The sequence below is a fragment of the Grammomys surdaster genome, unplaced genomic scaffold, assembly GCF_004785775.1.
Source record: "Grammomys surdaster isolate TR1022 unplaced genomic scaffold, NIH_TR_1.0 278, whole genome shotgun sequence".
NCBI lineage: Eukaryota > Metazoa > Chordata > Mammalia > Rodentia > Muridae > Grammomys > Grammomys surdaster.
In genome coordinates this window covers 1,111,583-1,133,046 of record NW_021604719.1, presented here as the reverse complement: position 1 = coordinate 1,133,046, position 21,464 = coordinate 1,111,583, and the positions used below count along the sequence as shown (strand labels likewise).

General features: G+C 40.5%; 1 protein-coding gene across 1 annotated transcript in view; it reads right to left on the bottom strand.

Annotated features, from left to right (window-relative positions):
* The window catches only part of Stk32a (serine/threonine kinase 32A), a 100,187-nt gene that overhangs the window by 18,955 nt on the left and 59,768 nt on the right, over positions 1-21,464 (bottom strand). Inside the window, exon 5 of the mRNA XM_028777215.1 lies at positions 6,581-6,618. Within this exon, the coding sequence (XP_028633048.1) occupies positions 6,581-6,618 (38 nt within the window). The remainder of the gene's footprint in view (positions 1-6,580; positions 6,619-21,464) is intronic.

Here is a 21,464-nt window from a genome sequence, read left to right as displayed (position 1 = left end):
TTCTTTTTGTTCGGATCATATTTTCATAAGGTGAAATCAGCATTAGTCCAATTGAAAGTTGAAAGTATTCTTGGCCAAGTGGCACCAGTGAATGACATCAGTACCTTGCCTTAACATAGTGGAGGTTGTCTCAGTTTCTTTTACATTTACTTCTCTATAGTTTATGCTCCAAATATTGAACACTTTTGGAACTCCATGAAAATTAAGTGGCCCTGAAATTGTCACTATCACGAGCCTCTTCTCTGCAGTCAGAATGCATGGCATTAAGTCTAGTCTCTACCCTTAACAAGCTATATCACGTTGGACAAGTCCACTGTGCTCTCTGACTATAGTCTTCTTATCTTGTAAGATTATAGGAACCTAAAAGCTAGCAGTGACTTTGGAAAAAGTGGCCCAGTACTTGTCAGGGCACCAGAGTTGTTGCAAGTCACTATCAGAAACCAAGGTATACTTTTTACAGAACACATATGCCTGTGTCTCACTCTCCTGCAACTATAACTGTATTGACAGGAAAGCCTGGCACCTGCATTGGAAACAGCAAACTCCAGAAGGACAATCAGGAGCATCCAGGCATGGGTCCCTTTCCTGAAACCTGAAGCTGTTTTCCATTCTCAGTTCAAAGATTACCTAGATTTGTGTTGAAGTGGAATGTAAAGGGTGCTTTGGATATGGCCAGTTCCCAGAGTCTGTTCTTGAATGAGAAGCATCAACTCAGGAACTTGGAAGAAATGCAAAACTAAATGCCTCTCCTAATTTATGGATCAGAAACACTAAGGTGCATGGCCCACCTCCAATTTTGAATCTCCCAAAATCCTGTGGGTTCTGTCACAAAACCATAGGACTAAGTAACTTGAAGCAAGTTCCTTTTGATTAACTTAGACATTTCCCTCTTTGAGAATTGAAAAAAGAATGGGAAAGAATTATCTGAGGCCTAGGATTTATGAGAGCTCTAGCCGATTGCCATTAACAGCTTTCCAGTGCTATCCACAATGCTGAGCCTCTGTTCTCAAGGTTGTTTCTCTGCTGAGCTCTTGTTTTCCCTGCCAGGCTCTCTCCTGTGCTAGGAGAGTGACACCTAAGTGTGAGCTCACTCTGATGGGACTGAAGGAATGAGAACTTTCCTTGAGATGGAGGGGATTGTATGCCTTCTTCTACAATCCAGGCCTCCAAGCAACTCCTGGAATAAAGTTTCTTAACACCAGGACTATAGAGATACTAGAGTTATTAAGGCTTTGCTATGGACCTGACCTTGGCATTGTAAGATGTTTGGTATAAGGTTCTCTGGTCAAAGACTAAGAATTTCCTGATCTAGATACCTGGGGGGCAGGGTTCTGCCTGAGAGCTGCTGAGTTCAGCAACCACTGTTGTCGCTAGCTACATTCTTCCTCACTGTGGCTTTGCTTTGTCTGAGGTGCTTTCCACCAACACATTTCTCTAGGACATCATATTTTATTAGCTGATACTGGCCATAACTATTAAAATACTCCTATTTGCAGGTGCTTACAGGATGTCCAATACACTTTTCCTATGGTGTTAGATATTTACAACATTAGCTAAGACATGGTCATCATTATTTAGGGTCACATGTATTAACCTACTTCTTCAATAGAACATCTTCTTGTTTTTTTAGCGCCTTACTCATGGAGGAAGTTGATAAGATAGATATCTCTTTTCTTTCTCACTCTCAGGACTGAACTGTAACCACCCTCTTTTATGACTACTGACGATATTAAGACACTAAATTGTGGCTAATTTTATAACTATCAAAATCTTTGATATGCCAGGAAGGCATTATTATTCCTCTGGATGTCACATTTATTTCCTGAATGACTTAAGAAAAACACCAATTTTTTTTAACATTATGGAAGTGATAGAATTGGATTGGCCACATCAACTGGCAGGAAATAAAAAATGTTTCAGGACAGTGAGCTGTGATTCATCTGAGACCTGCTGCCATATTGGTTCTGAAGTAGTATAAATGAGGTATCTGTGGGAGCAGTAACTTCCATGTCCAAAATGAAAAACATTTTTTATATCAAACGCTGCACCATGGAAAGAGTCTCGATCTTGAGTGATTTCACATAAATACCACTATTGGCTGGTGAATATGAACAATATGAATCATCAGAATAAAACAAAGGTTCAGCTTGTTGCTGAGCTCAGGTGAATTAAGATAGCCACTGAATGATATATACAAGACGCACAGGGGACGCATGTAAGAAAAATTACACAGCTGCCCTGCACAGCTGCTAAACTCTCTAGGCCAGGGGTGAAATATTGAAAATATGGTGGCAGAGAGGATTGAAGCATCATCTCTAAGAGGTATATGGAAAATCAGAGCAGCTGCTGCTCCAAAGGGCAGGCAGATATCCATTCTACTGGTTCTCATAGAAACGAGCACATCAGGAGCTGGGGAATTCAATCACTTATGAGTAATGAACTTTGGTTCAGGAACAATGTTGAAGTCCTAGGGTTTTTTTGTAACCTAAATGAAATTTACTTCAAAACAATTATTTTCTCTAGAAAAAGATCCCTGGAATAGTGTTTACAGAATATATCCCAGATTTTCTCCTTGTCTGCTCCCATTTTACTCATTTCCAGATTTTTTTTTCATTTATTAAAAGCAACAATTTTGAAGGGGAGTTCAGAGTGGAAATACAACACAGTTCTTGTTGTTGTTGTTGTTGTTCTCGTCTTGAAGAGACGAGAGTAAAAAGGAGCATTGGAGTTTACCTGAGACACTGGAACTTCCCCCAGGAAGACTGGGACGATGTGGGGCAGTGGGCTGTGAGAGGCACCTGGGTACCTGGTCGAGCACAGGCCTCTAACCCTGAAGACCCTAAAGGGGTAGTAGGTGTTCAGCCTTGCTCCTGGGCCCTGGTTGCTCTCACTTAGCTTCATCCCTCCATAGCCCCTCCCAAAGAGAGGTTTGAGGCCATTGGTCAGGTACCACAGTTAGAGGGCGTATCTACAGGCTGCAGAGCCTCAAGAGAGCTCTATATTCATGAGATACCTAAAGGGCAGAGGGCGTAGCCAATTAAACATTTCTTCCCAGACCCTCCTCCTACTTGAAAATGGTATTTAGCATCAGGCCCACCCTGAGAACATGGGGTACAGCTTCATCCACTTTCCACCATGACAATAAACGTTTCGAGACCATGGACCACCTCTTGTCTTTGGAGCCCGCCGTGGGGAACCATGGAGAAAGCCTAATCTCCCGCAAAAGACCCCTCTAAGTTCCAGCCATGGAAGCCGCCAACTCAAGAGAGCTAGCCGAGCCAGCCATGACCCAGCCAAACAAGTCACTCTGACTTGTTCTGGGGGGTCTCAGACTGTGTTCTATCTACCCCAAGCAGAGTCATACAGCTTTCCACAGCCCTGCATGGTGTGGAGTAACACAGTCGAATTCCTGTGCCACAGCATCAGCCCCTTGGGGTGACAGACACTCGGGACCCACAATTCAGCCTAACAGGATCCATGCCCACGTGCACACCACAACGCCACAGGAATATACTTTCCACACCTCAAGCTACAAAGTCCTGATCAGAACGAAAATGTCAAGACCAACTGTCCAAGTGAAGGAAGTCAGAATAGAGCATGACCTGTGGAAGTATTTGAAGAGTAAGGATAGATGACATCGCTTAAATTCAGGATTCAATAAGAAAAGAAAGATCTTTCGTACATTGTATCTTAAGAGCCAAAGTAATTCTCTGGGGAAGATTAGTAAGCACTTAATTTTCATACACTCTACGAGTAGAGATCTTGGCTACATCAGATACATGCTGCTCTACACAAAACCACACCGAGCATTAACACAGTCCTTGTTCAGCTCTGAAAGCCTCTACAGTCTCATGGAAGTCATGCTTCCAGTTGGTTCTAAGAGGTTTTTCTTTTGTTTTGTTATGGTTGGCATTGCAGCATCAGTTGGTATCTATTGTGTCGGTGCTTGTAATGACCCGAGGACATACATATACTTGTTTTCCAAAGGGAAAAAGCCACAGAGACTGTTTAAGGCAAAGTCACCAAACTCTGAGAGCTGAGAATTAAATCTGGTTCTGGAATGCATACTTTAAACAACACTGTAATCAGTTTTCCCCAAGAGTAGACTTTCTGTGGGTTTAAACTAGATTAATGGACTCACTCACTTTCTTCCTCATCTATATAATCACCAATTTCCAAGAAAAAATAATGAAGAGGAGGAAGTAAAATGAAGGACACAGGATGAAGCATATTCTAACAACCAAGATTAAAAGTGGAATGCAAAATGCCTCCCTGGGTAAGATCTACAAGTCTCAGAGCCTTCACAAATGATGAAGTGGCAGGAATTCTTGCCTAGGGGCGGCTGTCTGTCAAGAAAGGTAAGAAATAACCAACACCTGCTTCTGCTTGGCCAGCCATGTTTTCCAGAAAACTTGGTGGCACAGAGTTGCTTTTTGTTTAAATTACATAATAAAACAGCCTTTGTAAGCTACCCTTTTCCTCAGTTATAAAGATGCATATAGTGTATTTAAAGCAGATATGCGAGGACTGTATCTCCCATAGAAGGCTGGAAAAGCTGGTGCTCTCATGAAGGTCACCTTCATGCTAAGTCTCAACATTGTTCACAATTTTGAGGCTCAGAAATGTGTTCCAAAATGTCAGAAGCTATAAAGTTAAAGAAATAAGACATTGGAAGGAAGTGGGGGGAAAAATCCCTTCAGACAGACCATAAATAAGTAACGACTTTGTCCTTGGAGATCACGGGCCAGGCACAAAGGTGTTTCTTAGCTCTCTGAGCTAGTGTGGGTCTGAGAAAAATCAAGTTTCAATTCAAGTAGGCAAATAGACAATAAGGAATAAATAATACTTGGAGTTTTGGTTCTAATTGGGAATCCTGTTTATGGAATAAGTGGAATAAATAAGGATCTTCACAAGTTTAGGTTTGCTTTGCAGAAGATTTCCAACAAAGAACAAGGATAAAGCCACCGCTGTTGAATCAGGCATGGGGGATGAACAACCTGGGGCTCTACATGGTTTGAGCCACACAGACTACGTCTCTAACAGTCCACCTAGTAACCCAGGACCCCACCTGCATCCATCTGCATGTACATCTCCTTAAAACAACAAAGTGGGTTGCTCCTCAACGGTCATGTAGCAATACTCACTTCTATTTGAATATGTTTTAAGATACAGTAAGAAGTAAAGGAGGCAGAAACATTGGCTATCTTCTCCAAACTGGTTTGGGATTCATGTCCATTACAATAAATGTATTCTCCGAGTGAGCTTTTAGAGAAAATCTTCTATTTACTATCTTATGCTTTGCAAAATTGGGCATGCATGTTATTAAAATCAGATGCATTGTGGGAAAGGACATTCACAACAAACAAGGTCTTACATCACTCAAGCCTATCAGACAAAACAGAAAGATTCTACTCCTCGCAACCAACTCTTTCTCCTGGGGCCCATAACAAAAAGACACAAACAATAACCGGGGCTCTTGGACAGTGTAACTCCAACTGGTTACTGCTCCTTTGCAGTGTATCCTCTACTGTACTGAAATAAAGATGCTCTGCCATCTGTACACACTTTTTTAGTTATCTTAATAAGTTGCCCAGGACCTGAAAACACTTATGCCAATGGTGCCTGTCAGAAGCACTCTCCCATTGACACCATGAAAGCCATACACCATACAGTATTCCTTCATGTAGTACAAATAAATCCAAACAGACATGGTAAAGCACTGGAAAGTGAGCTGGGGAGATGTCTCCATAGTTAAGAGCAATCGCTGCTCTTCCGGAGGACCCAGGTTTAACCAGCAACACCCACAAAAGGTTCACGGCAACCTGCAACTCCAGTTCCAGCCAATTCTACGCCTTCTTATGACCTGGCAATATACACATATGGTACACAGACATAACGTGCAGGCAAGACACTAATACATATAAAATAAACATGTTTTAAACATGTTATGTTGGTAGAAGCTTGCTCTAATGGCAGCTCTTGAGCTCTAGGCATCCTCAGTCCCTTCATGACTATTGCCACTTTCTTCTATCATTTTATATCTGGGTATCATAATACCATTCTTGTATAATTACATTAGACTATTTTCTTTAAGCTCATTTATCTTAATAACTGAAAAAATTGAGTGTAAGGCTTGATTAATTAATGTAGCTCTTAAGTAAATGCAGAAGGGATTTGCCATTATAAAGTGCAAAGCAAGAAAGGATACACTGACGAAATCATCTCAGTTACTCGGCAGATACCATTACCTGGCAAATGCTCTATGTTTGGACAGACAATGCCTTTCCATGAAAGATTTTAAGAAAAACTAGTACTGAAACAAACAAAAACTTTTTCTGGAAGACATGTAGTACTGGAAGGAGATGACTTTCTCATTGTGTCAATTCAATGCTATTCAAGAGTTTATTATCAGATTAGTCATTGTCATAAAGTTTCTCTATCTTATCTCTCTTACACATAGATGGAAGTCTGAATACAGAAATATGTGTGCATATACATATATATGTCAAATCAATCAAGGTAGGGTAATTGTGTGTATATACCTGTCACAGAGATGATTACAGGCAAATAATTTACTTACCATGTTCATCAAGTAAAATATTGTCAGGTTTCATATCCCTGGGGGAAGAAATAAGGAAAAGATAAAGTTGTTCATAATAAGACAAACAGAGCCAAATGAATATGGTAAAAGCAAAAATGCTCAATAGATCTTATTTTGGGTCAACATTGCTACATTGTGTTAGCATCGCCTCTCATTATCATAGAGTCTCTGAAACAGTTAGCATTAACTGTGGAGGGTAGAAAACTAAGGATTCAGCCATCAATAAAGAGAAGAATCGGGCTCTGAACCTGGACTTATCTCATTCACAAAGACTCTTAGTTGCTATAGCATGAAAGTATTGGTGCACAGGGATTTATGGAAGATTTACATCGACATAAAGTAGCATGAGTAATATTAGTCATTGTCTTCCTGTGAAATCCCTGCTACACATGGTTTAATGCCTTTAATTGCATAATTATTGTACTCGAGGTAGTAAAAGGGACCAGTCCCCTATGTGTTGGTGTTTAACATGATGGCTGACTAATATGTATTACATCATTCATTGGAAATTTGCTAAGACAGTCATTTCTGACATTATCAACTCAAAGCTAAAAAGGTAATTGCATGAGAAGGTAATGGTAATTTGCTTGATAGTAATACTCATTATGTATATTTATTTCAATTTTCATATTTATTTCAATTCATTTCCACATGTATGTCTATCAAAGCCTCATATTGTGTACCTTTAAAATACATATACCTTTAAATTTGCTTTGTTTTTAGAATAAAATATAAAACAAAAAAGACAGGAAGGGTAAGTAAAAACCACTCTCTTCCAATAAAAGGTGTTTTCTAATAACAAATATGAAGACTGATGGCTAGCAGTGTGTTCACTGTTCTCATGAAATGATTACACTGGGCAGTCCTCCCCAGTCAGTGACTAGCTCTGTAATTTATAAGAACCCACAATTCTCTATGCTCAGACTTTCACTACCCTTCCCTAATGTGCCATTAAAATGCTTCAGCCTAGATTCACAAAAGCCATTAGGAAAGAAATTCAGAAACGGGTTTGGGAACACATTATCAGCTTGGTCAAGTGGCTTTTATGTTGTCAGAATGAAAAGTGACCTTAGCTTTTGACAAACCAAGGCTGGACATCTTTTCTTGTCAAAATTAATAAGCTTAAGAAAACTTACTTATAAACAGAGGTCAGGACATGCTATATCCAGCATTCAGGTGACATGGCTTAACTTGTGAATCTTGAAATTTTCCTAATATGCATTAGGCTGTTAAATTTATTCTATGTCATAGAGGGATCACCTGTCTCTGTGGCAGTATTTTCTATACTACAGGGTACAATTTACCAAAAAGATAGTGTAGCTGGACCTCAAATTGCAGGTTTCTGTGGCTAAGCACTCTTGTAATATTGAAAACCTGCCTCTAAATCCTTTGTTTGAAGAATTATCAAGTCCAAACTCACACATGTTATAGAAGGCATTGCATTATCTGGTTCTCTGTTCCAGCCGTGTGCACACATGTAGGGTCCTCTAACATATTCCCTGCCAACTCTTGCCTGCTCATTACTACATATGTTGCTCTTTAGCCTGAATTGGACCCTCTCACCACCGCATCGAGACATGGCAGATTCATCCTGGGACTCAGAGTTCATGTTCTGCAAAATACCTTCAGTGACTTTCCAACGATAGACAAAATGTATGTGGCTTTGACTGGCCTGTAATATGTGCCACACTATGTCCAACTCCTCATCCCACATGGGCTCAAGACCTCCTTGTTGCCTGATATGGTTTCTTGGATAGCACATAGAGTCACAATCTCTGACTATGGGAGACTCAGGAAAATTCTAGCTCCCAGGAAAGTGGATCCAACAGTAGAGGCCAGGTGCTACACTCTGTATAGTGGGAAGCTGGAGGTAAACCAGGCATCAGATGCTTTCCACTGTTTTCAGATTGTATCCAGTTGACATCAGTGTTTTCCAGGAAAGCAAGAGGCCAGGAAGGAAAAAGTTGGGTGTGGCAAGACCAGTATCAATGTCTCATTGCCTGTATTTATGAGAGTTTGTAGCAGAAATGAATCTCCACGGGTTTGACATTTTGTGAATTTACTATTAAGTATTGGAGTATCTTAGTTGATTTTCTATGGACTTTCTCATCGTTTTGTTTATCAGTTTTCCAGAACCTATCTTGAAACTTAGAAAATAATAGAGAAAAATCAGAGATGAACAATTGGCTGAACATTTTTACCTTAATTTTATGTTTATTTCCTCTCTAGGTATTTACTCAGAGTGAGCCACTGTGCTCAGATAACAGGAAGAAAATGAAATCTTTTTCCCTCAGAGAGGATGAAAAAAAGATCCAAAGGAACTGGACCAGAAAAGTATGAAATGGTATAGGGGAATGTTTATCATCACAACATCAAGAAAGACTATGAGGAAATCTAATAAAATGTGGAATTTTAAGCATTAAAATGAATTACATAAGCTTAGAATTTAACTACACAGTTTTTCAAACTCTAATGAGGTAACTTCTAAGACAGAACAGGGAAAATTGCAGTATGATAAAATGGTTTATTCGTGTATGAGAAGAAACTTGGAGAGTTACATTAAAATTCTGGCTAGAACAAGTTGAGTCTTCCAGTTCTGAATTTTAACTCTATTTCCTTTCTTCAGCAACACTTTGGTACCCTAAAATAATCAGAATAAGAAACCGCTTTTCCTAAGGTGATTGTTTCACTATAGCTGTCTGTAATGTGCTTTAATTTAGTAGTTAACAGACCTGGATATGTTTGAAGTTCCCTTCAGAAGTTTTGAGTACTGAGGACTCTCTGCCACAGTTCAGACCTAAGCCATCAGATTCTGTGTCTGTCCAGAATTACTGGCATCCTCTCAGACATTCTGAAGAATGACCATATTTAGAAGACTCTTCAAAAAAACCAACAGCCACCAACGGGCACTGTGGAGATGTGAAGGAACCTTGCACACTATTGAGAGAACCTATGTTGAGTCTGGCCACTGTAGAAATCAGCAGTGAGGTTCTTCAAAAGACTTGTGACTAAAACGACACAGATATGCTCTCCTGAAGGAACCCAGCAAAGGATGAAAATAATATTGAGTTCATTTCCAACTAAGTGTCAACGTGCCAGGCAATGCTGTGACTCTTGTCTACTCTAAGGTCACTTAACATTTTGATCATTCCTCAAAACCCTCACACCTTGGCTTCTTGCTCCTTCTCAGTAGGTGATCATAGCTTGTCGCTTCAGAAACACATGATAACCTTCTGGACTGGCTTGTCTTTTGATTTACCATTGTCTTCCCTTTGGTTTTGGAATACCAGCTCTTCTGTGGGACTTAGAGTCCTGTCTTCTTGCCTTTTATGCTTTCTCCTGGGAAATGTCCTTACATTGCACACTAACTCTTTCTCTATAGAACTATGTTACCATGCAAGCCATCATCCCCCATTTTTTGATGATACTTCTGGACTGAATGGTGGCAGGTGGAATTGGGAACAGCAGCTGCTACTTTAGTCTCAGATCACTAACCAGACTTCCATCTCCTCAGGTCCTTGAAATTACTCTTGTCAGGTACATCGATTCTCCTCACTGTGCCAAATGCAATCATCACACAGTTGTTACATTACACTCCTTGGGGAAGTAATCACTCCTTCCCGCACAACACACTTTGTTTTTATGGCTTAGAAAAACTCATAGTTTATTGGGTTTCTTACTCTAGAGTTCCCGCCTCAGTCTCCTTTGCTAGAATATTCTTGGTCAGATCTCTAAATGTTGGGCTCTATGCAGAACTTACATCCCACTAAATGACTGCATTTAGTCTTATGATTTTAAATATTATTTACATGCCAAATGATAATGCACTTGAAGCACATTTGTAGTCTTTACCCTGGAATTACAGATAAGTACATAAAATTGCTTGTCTGATGATATCATCTGTTTAGGATCCATGAAAAATACAGAATTCTTTGAACAGAACCTTCACTATTTTTCCATAATCCTCACCCACACAACACCAAAGTGCTTCCAGAATTCCTTAGCCCAGTAAATGGCCCCATAGTTCTCCCATTTCCAGTGAAAATTTTGGAGCAACTCTTCAGCTTTCTTTTTGAACTACTAACATAAATGCTTAGGAACTCCTGATGAATCTACCTTTAGAAGAGAATTGCTGGAAATAGCACAAGATTCTCCCAGAACATAAAGTATGAAAACACCACATGATACAGCAACTTCATTTCTTAGGTATTTATCCCAAAGCTTCGAATGAGAATTTGCACAGGGATTTGTGTGCCCATGTCCACAGCAATGTTGGTATTCACAATAGCTAAACAGTGAAAGCAATCCAGTAATCTATTGATACATAAATGAAAACCAAAATATAGCCTATCCTTTCAATGGACTACTGTTCTTATAAAAACAATGGAATTCTTATAAATGCTACAGCATTAACGAACACATTAATGTCTAGAAGACACTGTGTTGAGTGAAACAAGCCAGACACAAAGGGGCCATTATTGCATGATTCCAATTATATGGAATATGTATATCAGTCCAGTGCATATAAATGGAGGACATAAGAGAGGTTCCTGTAGACTGAGTAGACAGGGAATGATGGTTTATCACTTAAGGGTACAGAGCTCCATTTGAAGTCAATGGGAAAGTTCTTAAGCTGTTAGGTGGCTGTGGTGTCAACATGTTCAAGTATTCACTGTATTTTGTCACTTAAGGTGATGAAGCTTCATGTCTTATACATTTTCTACATCCGTAGATGATTAGTTAACGAAATTAACAACCTGAGGCTCACAAAAGTTTCCAGAACACAGTAAAGTGTTTAAGTAGATGTTCATCATAAAAATTATGTGTGAGTCCTGATACACTCTGTATCACCAGACAGAAACACAAAATTTCTCAATAGATTTTTGATGCCAGTTACACTACATTCACTGTCTGTCAACTGCAAAGCTGACCCCTTTTAGTAAGTATATGAGCTTGCACCAGAGAAAAGATAGGCTGAGCTCTGTGCAGTGAGAGGGTGTGAGGACTTTAGACAGGGGCTCTCAATTTGGCGAGTAGTAAACCACATGAATCCAGTATATTTCGGTTTGCTTGTTTTGTCAAAACAAAACAAAACAACAAACAAACAAAAGCTGGGTCTTGCTGAGCCAGCTGCTCCTACCTTCAAGGTCTATAAATAGCAGGGAAGAAACACAATGCTCCTTGTGGCAGGGTCCAAGTGGAACTGATATGTCTGCCCTTCTCACTTGAGTGACTTTACAAGACATTAGCAGAGTTTAATAGGCTAATTACATCCCTTCACTGCACCTACCCTGGAGTCAAGTTGCTCACCCTGCAATCCCACACAGGGTGTGTGAAAAAACGGGGAACAAGAAACTCATTGTATCCAAACTCAAATCAACATTTCCAGTATCCCACAATTTCTGACTAGGCAACAGGTTTGGTTTGGTTTGGATTGGGTTTGTTTGTTTGTTTGTTTGTTTGTTTTTAATGTTGTTTAGCACACATTTCAGCTGGGGTTACCCCCAATATCTCAAAATGTAATATTAATAATAATTTAAATATTTTAATTGATATGCCATATATAATACTCACGTGTGTGTAATGTAAGATTTAGAGAGTGACACAAAGGTTAGTGGTCCCCAAATAAGGCCTGTATTAGAAGCATGAGGTAGGAGGATGAGAGAAGAACTTACAAACACATTTTGTTGAAACAGGAAGCAGAGTGCAAAATTTCCTGGACCAAACTGTGTCCCAGACCACAAACTCTGCTCTAAGATTTCCCTTAGTAAGTTTACTTCCAATCCCAGCTCTCTTTCTTGCTTCTTGCATACTCTCAGTCCTACAATGTAAGCTCTCTAAGATACCTTTCCCTTCCTTATCTGCACACATGGCCTCATCTCTGTAATCAAGCCTCGGGAAGGAATAACGGTGGAGCCCTGGTAAGTACTAAAGTCTACACTGCCTGGCAAGTACTTGCCCGTAATTTTTGTCTTATCAACTGTCTGCTGCATCTGCTCACCTCCAGTACCTCTTATTGTTTGCTTCAGGGAAGATGAGTTACAAAACCATCAGCAGAGGATTGGATGAGGGAATTGTGGGCTCTCAGTACCACAGCAAATATTTCCAATGTTCAGTAAATGTGTTGAACATATTTAATGTTCCTTTTAGATACAAATGTCTATTTGAAACCCACATTAATTTGTAATTTTCATCCCAGCACTCCAACAAACACATCTGTGATATGCGAAGAAAACAGTATTTAACATTGCAAGGATCCATGCAAGTGCCAGTCTACGTGCCTTAAGTAACTTGAGTTTCTTTTCCCATCATGTCACCCACCCTCCAAGCCTTCCCATTTCCACATGGCTTCTCCTATACTCTGAATGTGTGATTCAGCAGACTATGCGGCTCAATTGTTCCTAGAAATTTAACTTACATACCCCCAATAGCAAACAAAGCCTACATCATTAGCCACCTATCCCAGAAACCCTGCTTCTCCAGCTCCCCACCACCTAAGGTGTCTTCACCCAAGAAATATATGTTTCCTCAGTAGAGTGGGAAGAGGGCAGGAGGGAGCAGATGCTGAAGGACCCTCAGTGGAAAACAGTTTAAACTTCAGTGTAGATTGTTTGGGAAATTACCGGAAGCATTAAGTCAAGGAAAAGAGAAGAGCCTCTTCACTCTCACATTTCCAGTGACAGTGAGAGCCACGATGAAAGTGTAGGCTGTGACACAGCTGTCACAAAGGCTTGAAAGGGCCTGGCTCGCAGCTACATTTAAGTGCAGAGCAGAGCAGAGAGGCTGGCCTGACCTCCAATGTCTTTGCATCCTGATCTTTCTTGATTCACCCAGTCTTGCTCTACAGGATGCACCCCCCCACCACCACAACAGTTGGTTCTTGTCCCTGATTCATCCCTTAAATAAATCAGCAAAGCAAAGATGATCACTAATCAATCATCTATGAATATTCTCACAATCACCCACTCTGTAAATGTCAGAAGAAGGACTTAAATCACACCCCCCCCCCCATGACTACCTTAGCTATTTTAAGAAGGACGGTAGCTAGGCTCCCTCAAGATCAGCTGAGTTGGTAGTTTCTGCCTGTGTCAATGAGGAAGGCTTCCATGGACAAAGAGAATAAGGGTCATGATAAATTAGCAGTTTCTGATATAAACACAGAAGGGATGCTTGGACAGTCACCAAAACTTTCTAGAGCTGTCCTACCTTCCAAGCAATGACACTGCTTCCAGATGTTGTCCTTACTGTCTCTGCCAGGGCAGCTGTGTAGCAAACACCTGATAGCACATATCTTGCATGCTTCTGAACAGCTCTGTGCTATAGGTGCCATTTAGACAGATGAAAAGTGGGTAGCTCAGAAAATGCTATTGCTTATCCAAGATTACCAGATGAGACTGGAACACCACCACGAACTGAAGCAAATCTGATTTACATTTGTGATCTTTATTCCTTACTTCCCCTAAGGTAAGAGAGGGGTGGGGTGCCACTCAAGTTGGCCTATAGTAAGTATAATTGTTATCGTATTTTCCTACTGTACACTTGTAAGTCATACACATATTATTTTTTAATGATGAATTGCTGAAGACCAGATGTGTGCATGCAGTTTAAGATATGTTGATCTTGTAAAGGCAGAGCCTAGTGAAAAGCTGACTATGCTTAGCTTCAGTTTCCCATATCACCATGTGATTTCTCCCACTCTGTGCATTCCAGCCACGAGATATCCACCCTAACCCTCAGGAGACTCACAGTGCTATGTTGTTTGAACTTTCAGTCCCTATGAGTATAAAATAAATAAAACCCATTTCTTTATTTTATTTAAGTACCCAGCTACAAATATTTTGTTATAGCAATGAAAAATAGACCAATATATACATCTGGGTCTATTTTATTTTTCTAATCATTTTCAATTTCTTACTGTAGAGAAAACTCTGTTCTCCGTGAAGATGAGATACATTCATCCTGATGACCCAGGTTGCCAACAGTAGGGAAGCACAGACACCCCAGCTTGAGATGTATGTCAGCACACAGTGATACCAATGATGAGACTTTTAAGAATTACAATCTCTGGAAATAATACTTGTCTGGGGAAGATTTTCCTGTAGGGCTTAGCATGGGTCAACACCCACTTGTTACCATTAGCATCTTCAATTCAGATCCACTCTGGTAGAAACCCATAATCATCAGCCAACAGACCATCAGGAACCTGGCCAACTCACATAGCCACTGAGACCACAATGGACTCTCAACTCCATAGGATTAAAGTAAAGAAATGTCCAGCTTGGGGGAAGGGAATGTGCCTAGAAGTAAGAGGAAATCAAAGGGAACAAGGCTTATTAATAATAGAGAAACCAGTATAAAACAATCAGGTGTTGGAGAAGAGCATTCAGTTAGAAAGAAAAAGTAATTTGTTGCACTGCAAACTCCAGAACCGAAGGCACCCTCTCCAGCAGAAGGAAGAATAAACTTGTCATTTGAGCAAATTAACTCTCCAGATGCCAAGAGAATTAAGAAGAAGACAAAGCTAGAAAAACATCTGTCTTTCCAGAGCAGACTGACTCCACCAGCCTGGGGACTGCAGAATTTATATGTCAAGCACATGCCTTGTTTGGGAAACAAGTCACAGAATAGAGCCAGCTGGTCCATGCCCTACGCTGTTTTGTTTTACTGTCCTATAAAGCATACAAGGTTATAATGAAATGTCTGTATCAATTATGTATCATTTGCCTGAAATCATGCTAAGTGTTTTACACATATTATTTCAATTACTTCCTCTCCTGCTCCACCAAATACCTGATGGTAAACAGCATTATCATTTTGACCTTTAAAGACAGTGACATTGAATTCAGGAGAGACTGGGAAATGCTCTAGGTCCCATCTATATTGAAGGATGGAGTAGAGCCAGGCTTAGAACACTGGCTATGGAAAACCAGACTCCAGTCTTGAGTGGATGCAGTGTTAGAACTGCATACAGGTACAATGATGTAGTCACAGAAGGAGAGAACCAGACATCGGAACACCACTGGGGTGATGGATAGAAGTGCTTGTAGGATAGTGAGCATCAGAGACTGAGGCCAGCTACCTGGGCAGATACTGTAGCAAGGAGAAGCACACTGATGGGAATTGCTTAAAAAGGCAAAACTGTAGTTCAGGCTGGCTGGTCAGGCCCTGCATTAATGGCTGCCTTGGTTTGGGATTTTGCTTGTTTTTTTGCATGTTTTTGATGCAACTGACAATACGCTTACCTCTCTAGCTTATGTAGGGAGTGTGAGGATGCACATAACAGTTCCCAGAGATGTGCTCTGTGCAATGAGCTGAGTTTTGTGTCCTGCTTTTAATCACTGACCTGGAAGGCTGCTCTCTGACCATAGCAGAGCAAGGAAGACAGCCCTGTAACCATGTCATGTCTGAGCATGAAAGACAAACCATAAAGCTGACCAACTGTGGAATGATGGCTGTGTCTTTACCTGGACCACTCTTTCCCCCCACTTCCCAGATAAAAATTCTCAGTCCATGCACTATTTTCTGGCAAGACCCAATTCTAAGAAATACAATGCTTACTCAGAACTCACTGAGCACTCTGAACAGCCCCAACCCTCCCAAAGCCCTTCCTCACACTTTCTGAGATCCCCAGTCCCCAGCATCCACAGCTTTTTCTTTTGCAACAAATACCAACAAACATAATGGGTTTTAGACTACAGATGTGCTTGATGTGTCCTGCTGATCAGAGCAGGTAAGAGTATCAGTGAGAAATAGTTAGGAAGGAATGATGTGTCTGGCCTTTTGTGCTGATCCCACACTGTCTGTAAAAACACAAGTCCCAAGTCTGTGTTCCCATTCTGTCCCAGTAGCAATTTGATTTGCTGCTTTCTAATCTCAGGATGTTTGCTCCAGCATTAGATATCACTTATAGCTCCAGGATAGAAAGGAGCTGAATCCAGCCAGCAGCACTAACTGGCTTTCTCCTCTTTTATTAGGAACACTTAATAAGTGCAGATGGGGACATCATCATTGTGACTGACCCAAACCAAGCATTGAACACTCACCTGGTTCCTTGCTACTGAATTGGAATTATCTTACCAAGGAAGAAGAAAGGTGTTTCTATACAGCCAGGCAGTTTGGAATGCCACTGATGACAAGTGGCCTGAGGGTTAACACAACACCAGCCTGGTTATAGATGATTCTACAAAATTAAAAACTCTCTTTTTGTTTGTTTTCTCATCTGCCATATAGGGACAATTAGAGAGCTATTCACCTCATAAGGTTTCTGTGATGATGAAATATGTTGGTTCTGTTGTTCTGTTGTACAAAAGAGTCTGGTATACAGTAACCACTGAATGAGCTATGGAGAGTTCTAGAAAGATCAAGTTGTACATAACGACAGTGTAATAGATTTTAAGTGAGTAGGTACATAAGTGTTCTATGTAAGTAGATGAATTTGCAAATATTTAATGACTAGAATGAGACTAGCTGTGGAGAAGACACAGGTCTAGAACTCTGACAGATCTCTTCTGGGACAGGAGTTGACTCTACATTGCTGCCTCTAGGAGTTTCAGGCAAGCACACTGTAGCACTTTTATAACTAGTGTGAGACAAAGAAAAATCCACCTTAAATGTTCTTGACTGACGTCAGTAGGTGATATTAGACAGAGGTCCTTAAGAAAGACATCAAATCTTTGCTGTAAACACTCTGTAATGTTTTCCTTTAAGTTATCAAAGTTGTTACCGACACATTGCTTGATGGACAGCTGCCAGACCCGTCTCTTGTGCCCAGCTGCTTTGAGTGAGGAGCTATCAACCATGATGCCCCTTGTATAACAATCAGCAAGCTTATGATCATGGCAGCTTGGTTGCTTTAGACACACCCTGGAGCTTCTGAGGAAATTCCACTCCAGCTGTAAGGACCACAACAACTGTGAACATCCACACTGCCCATCACACTCACGCACACGCACAAACTCAAGAAATGAAATGAATCTGTGCTTTATTCAGAGAGCTGCAATCTGGGAGTCAGAATGAAATCTGCCTTCCCCCGATCTTTCTCTCATTAGCATTTCCATACAGAACCAGAACAAAGGCAGCAAATCAATTCAAAATCACTCCTGCCCAGGTGGGTCTTGTCTCTGAAATTGCCTCTACTCTGAGTTGGGGTAGGGGGAGTTGACATACAGCAAGCCACTGACTCTTGCACCCATCCTGAGCCATCTGGATGGTATTTAGTTTTGAGATAAGTCACAGGAAACAGATCATTGGCTGTATGAATGTGCCGACTCTGTCCTTCTTCACACTAAAGCACAAATGTGCTGATTACAAAGTGACCCACTGCAACCAAACGGAAGCAGATACACTGACTTCCACTCTTTTCTTTGGTCACAACTGCCTCAGACAGCTGGCCGTAGCTCTGGAAGATGTCACTCAGTGACCCTCAGTGACCTCTAGATGAACCCGCCTGCAGTCATTCCCAATGGTCCTTCCAATCTTGCTATTTACACCCAGGCCAGGTAGGGAGCACTTCCCAGACCAACTCAGCATAAAGCCTCTGATTGATGAACTGTTTACTGTGATGCAGAACTAGGATCTGTGCTCATCTGTCCCTCCCCTGTTCTGACTACATAAACATCCTGAATCAGACAGGAAAGCTTGCCAATGCATCAGTGGCCTTCTTGTGCTGTGACACTAGGCCCCAATAAAACCTCTCTAGAGTGATCGTTTTATTCTTTTTATTTTGAATTTTTTATGATCGTTATATGGATAAAGTGGGCTGAACTGGTTACACTAAGAACGGATGAAATCTTCAGGCTTCCAGTGTCTATATGACAGCAACAGCTATAAGGCAGCTTGAGAATGACTTATGGGATCATAAGCCCTGGAAACTGATAGGGCAGAAAGCTTTCAGACCATTTAGCAGCTAAGAGACAGCTGAGGAATTTTAGACAGCTGCCAGAAGCAAAGACTTTAGGAACTATGAAGGCCACTGACAGTGGAGCCTGTTGGGGTGAAAGGTCATGAAGAACTGGATAGAAGAACTGCAGATCCAGCCTCTAGAAGAGTCCCAGATGTACCAAAGGCTAAGAGCTCAGGGCCAAACACTGACAGCTTGAAAGCTATAATGGTATTACCTGTTATAAGGCCACTGTAAGTCAATGCACAGAGCAATAAGCCTTTACTTGGGTACCTATAGCCACTTGCTGGATTTGAAAGCAGGAAGCCGTAAGCCTTTCTTTCTGAGTGCACAGAGACATAAGCTTCTGGTTTTGAAAGTACAATAGACTTTTGAGTTGTGCATCTACAGATTTAAGTGTCTGGCATTGAAAGCTGTAGCTATATGCCTGTACTTCTCAAGATTTGAGGCTCTGAGATGAAGTGCCATTCTTTAAGCCTCAGGTTCTGACAAGTGCTGGGCTTCCAACGCTGGCAGAAGCTGCCCTTTGCTTGTTCATCATTTCCACCTGACTGGAGTAGAAATACACTCTTGCATTTGGGAAAGGATGCTGAAGCACTATGTGCAGACTAAGCCAAAGCCTTATACAGGCTTTACAAAATTACATAGTGTTTGAATATATGGATACATATATTTTATAAAAATAAAAATATGTGCAACAATATGACAGTCTTTACATCATAAACATATATTTTTAGTAATATACTCATGCAATATAAAATTAAATACACAGATATATTAATACATAAAGGCACATGATGGTAAGCGTCTCAGTAACAAATGGTTAAATCTAGACTCAAGGGTTGCCAGTTTCACTTGAGGTAGATGTTAAGAATATGGGCTTTGTAGTCAGATGACTCATATTCAAATATCAAATTCACAATGTCCTAGTTCTGGGACTGTGGGTAAATGTGATAACTTTCCTAACAATATGTATTCTTAATAATAATATGCATCTCTTAATAGTTACTGTGATTTCCAGTTGGCTATTTAAATAAATATGATCCCATGTTCTTTGAGGGTACCTGCTCTATGTTGACTCTAAGCATAAGCTAAGAAATGTCTTGCCCCATAATTCCAGTTGCTGGATCAGGGATGGATTGATGATCCAATTTGAGCCAAGAATGGGAGGGAAGGTGATGGAAGGCTAAAAGAAGCTCCCTTGGTGTCCCAGTGGAAGCTTTTAGAAGGACTATGATTCCTTGGGTTCAGAAGAGTTAGCATAGAGTGTGAGAACGTCCTTAGTATTACATGGAAGAGCAAGCTAGGGATGGAAAGTTCACAGAAATAGCAGACAAGAGACCGAAAGAAGCTGGCTGGTTGATACTGCTCGTGCATTGTTATATAAGTAACCTACAGATAGGTTTACATCTGGATTTTCTAGATTTATAAGATAATTAATTCATTTTATTATGGGAACCAATGTGAGTTTAGGGTTCCTTTTATTTGATCACTAAGCTTATGCAAGTAATAGAATTCTTAGACTCTACAAGTATAATGAAAGACAATGGTCTCTACTTCATACAGCCGATGATTTAATTAAATGACACTAGTAAATTGCTGACTACAGAACCTAACATGAAGTAACAGTTCATTTAAATTTTATTTAAAAATGAACAAATAATTAGCCCAGCATAGGAAGAGCTAGGTCATGAGACACAGAAGATAAACTGAGAATGTAGAAACGAACAAGTGTTTTCAATGTTCATTCAACTATTGTGACATCATGATGGTGATAGGTTTCAATTGTTACACCTGGTAACTCAGGCTAAGCTCTTTTATATACTTAAGTCTAACCCAGTCAGTACAGGCACACATCTTTAATGGCTAGCACTCAGAAGGCAGAGGCAGGCAGATCTTTGAGTCTGAGGCCACTCTAGTCTACAGAGCTAGTTACAAGACATCCAGGGCTACACAGGGGAACCCTGTTTTGAAAAATCAAAATAAATGAATCAATACAATATACTTAAATCTATATTATCCTCCAGAACTCTTATACAGTATCCATGACAAAGTTTGATGGTATACAGTCATGCTCATTTTTTACAAGCTGCCTATCACTTCTGTCACTCAATGTGACAGAGGTGATGTGCTGTGGAAATGCTAAGGTTCTTAAAGTTTAACGAATTTGCTAGTTGGACTCTGTAGAAAATATGTCTGTCTTGTGTCTTCAGGATGAGAGAGTCAGCCCATGGATTCTTTTTCCCTATGTGAGAGCAGCTAGTGCAGACCTTACTAATCAATCCCATTTTTACTTACTGACCACACACTACAAAAAGGAAGAACAAGTTCAATTGCACGCCTTTTCCTGCTTGCTCTGCCTTTTCCTGAAGCACAAGTAGGGGGTCTGGCTGTGTCAGCACACTTGTTTGAATGTAGTCGTGGTCATGGTCTGGTCTCTGCTCACTTGTTGCCCCACTCCTAACTCCACATCCCTTCTGCTCTGCACCTGTTTGTCTGTCTATTCCTGCCAACGACGTGGCCAACTTGTTCAGGTCACCTGTGATCACAGTGTTGAAGCAGCCCATACCTTCCAGAAGTCTGCCTGCTCAAATCTTTATTGCTATAAAGCACTAAACACAACTCTTTAAGTGTTTTATGCCCTTGTTGCTTGTGTTGTCTCATTAGCTATCTTATGTAAGAAGATTAAAGAAAAAGAAAGAGGGAAGAAGCCTCCTCCACTCCCAAAATTCTACTTAGAGACATGATCCTGACATGGTCATAAGTAAGCAATATTATCTAACATTAAACAACTAAACCTAACAGGGTAAAGCTTATGCTTCATATTGCAAAGTATGCTAGACCAAGCAAAGTTTTATTTAATGCATCTTACAGGTTACATATTATGGAAACTTTTTAAACTGCAGCTCAGCACAGTTAAATGCTGACGTGCAAACAAGCATTTCCTTGCCCTTTCCATGGTGG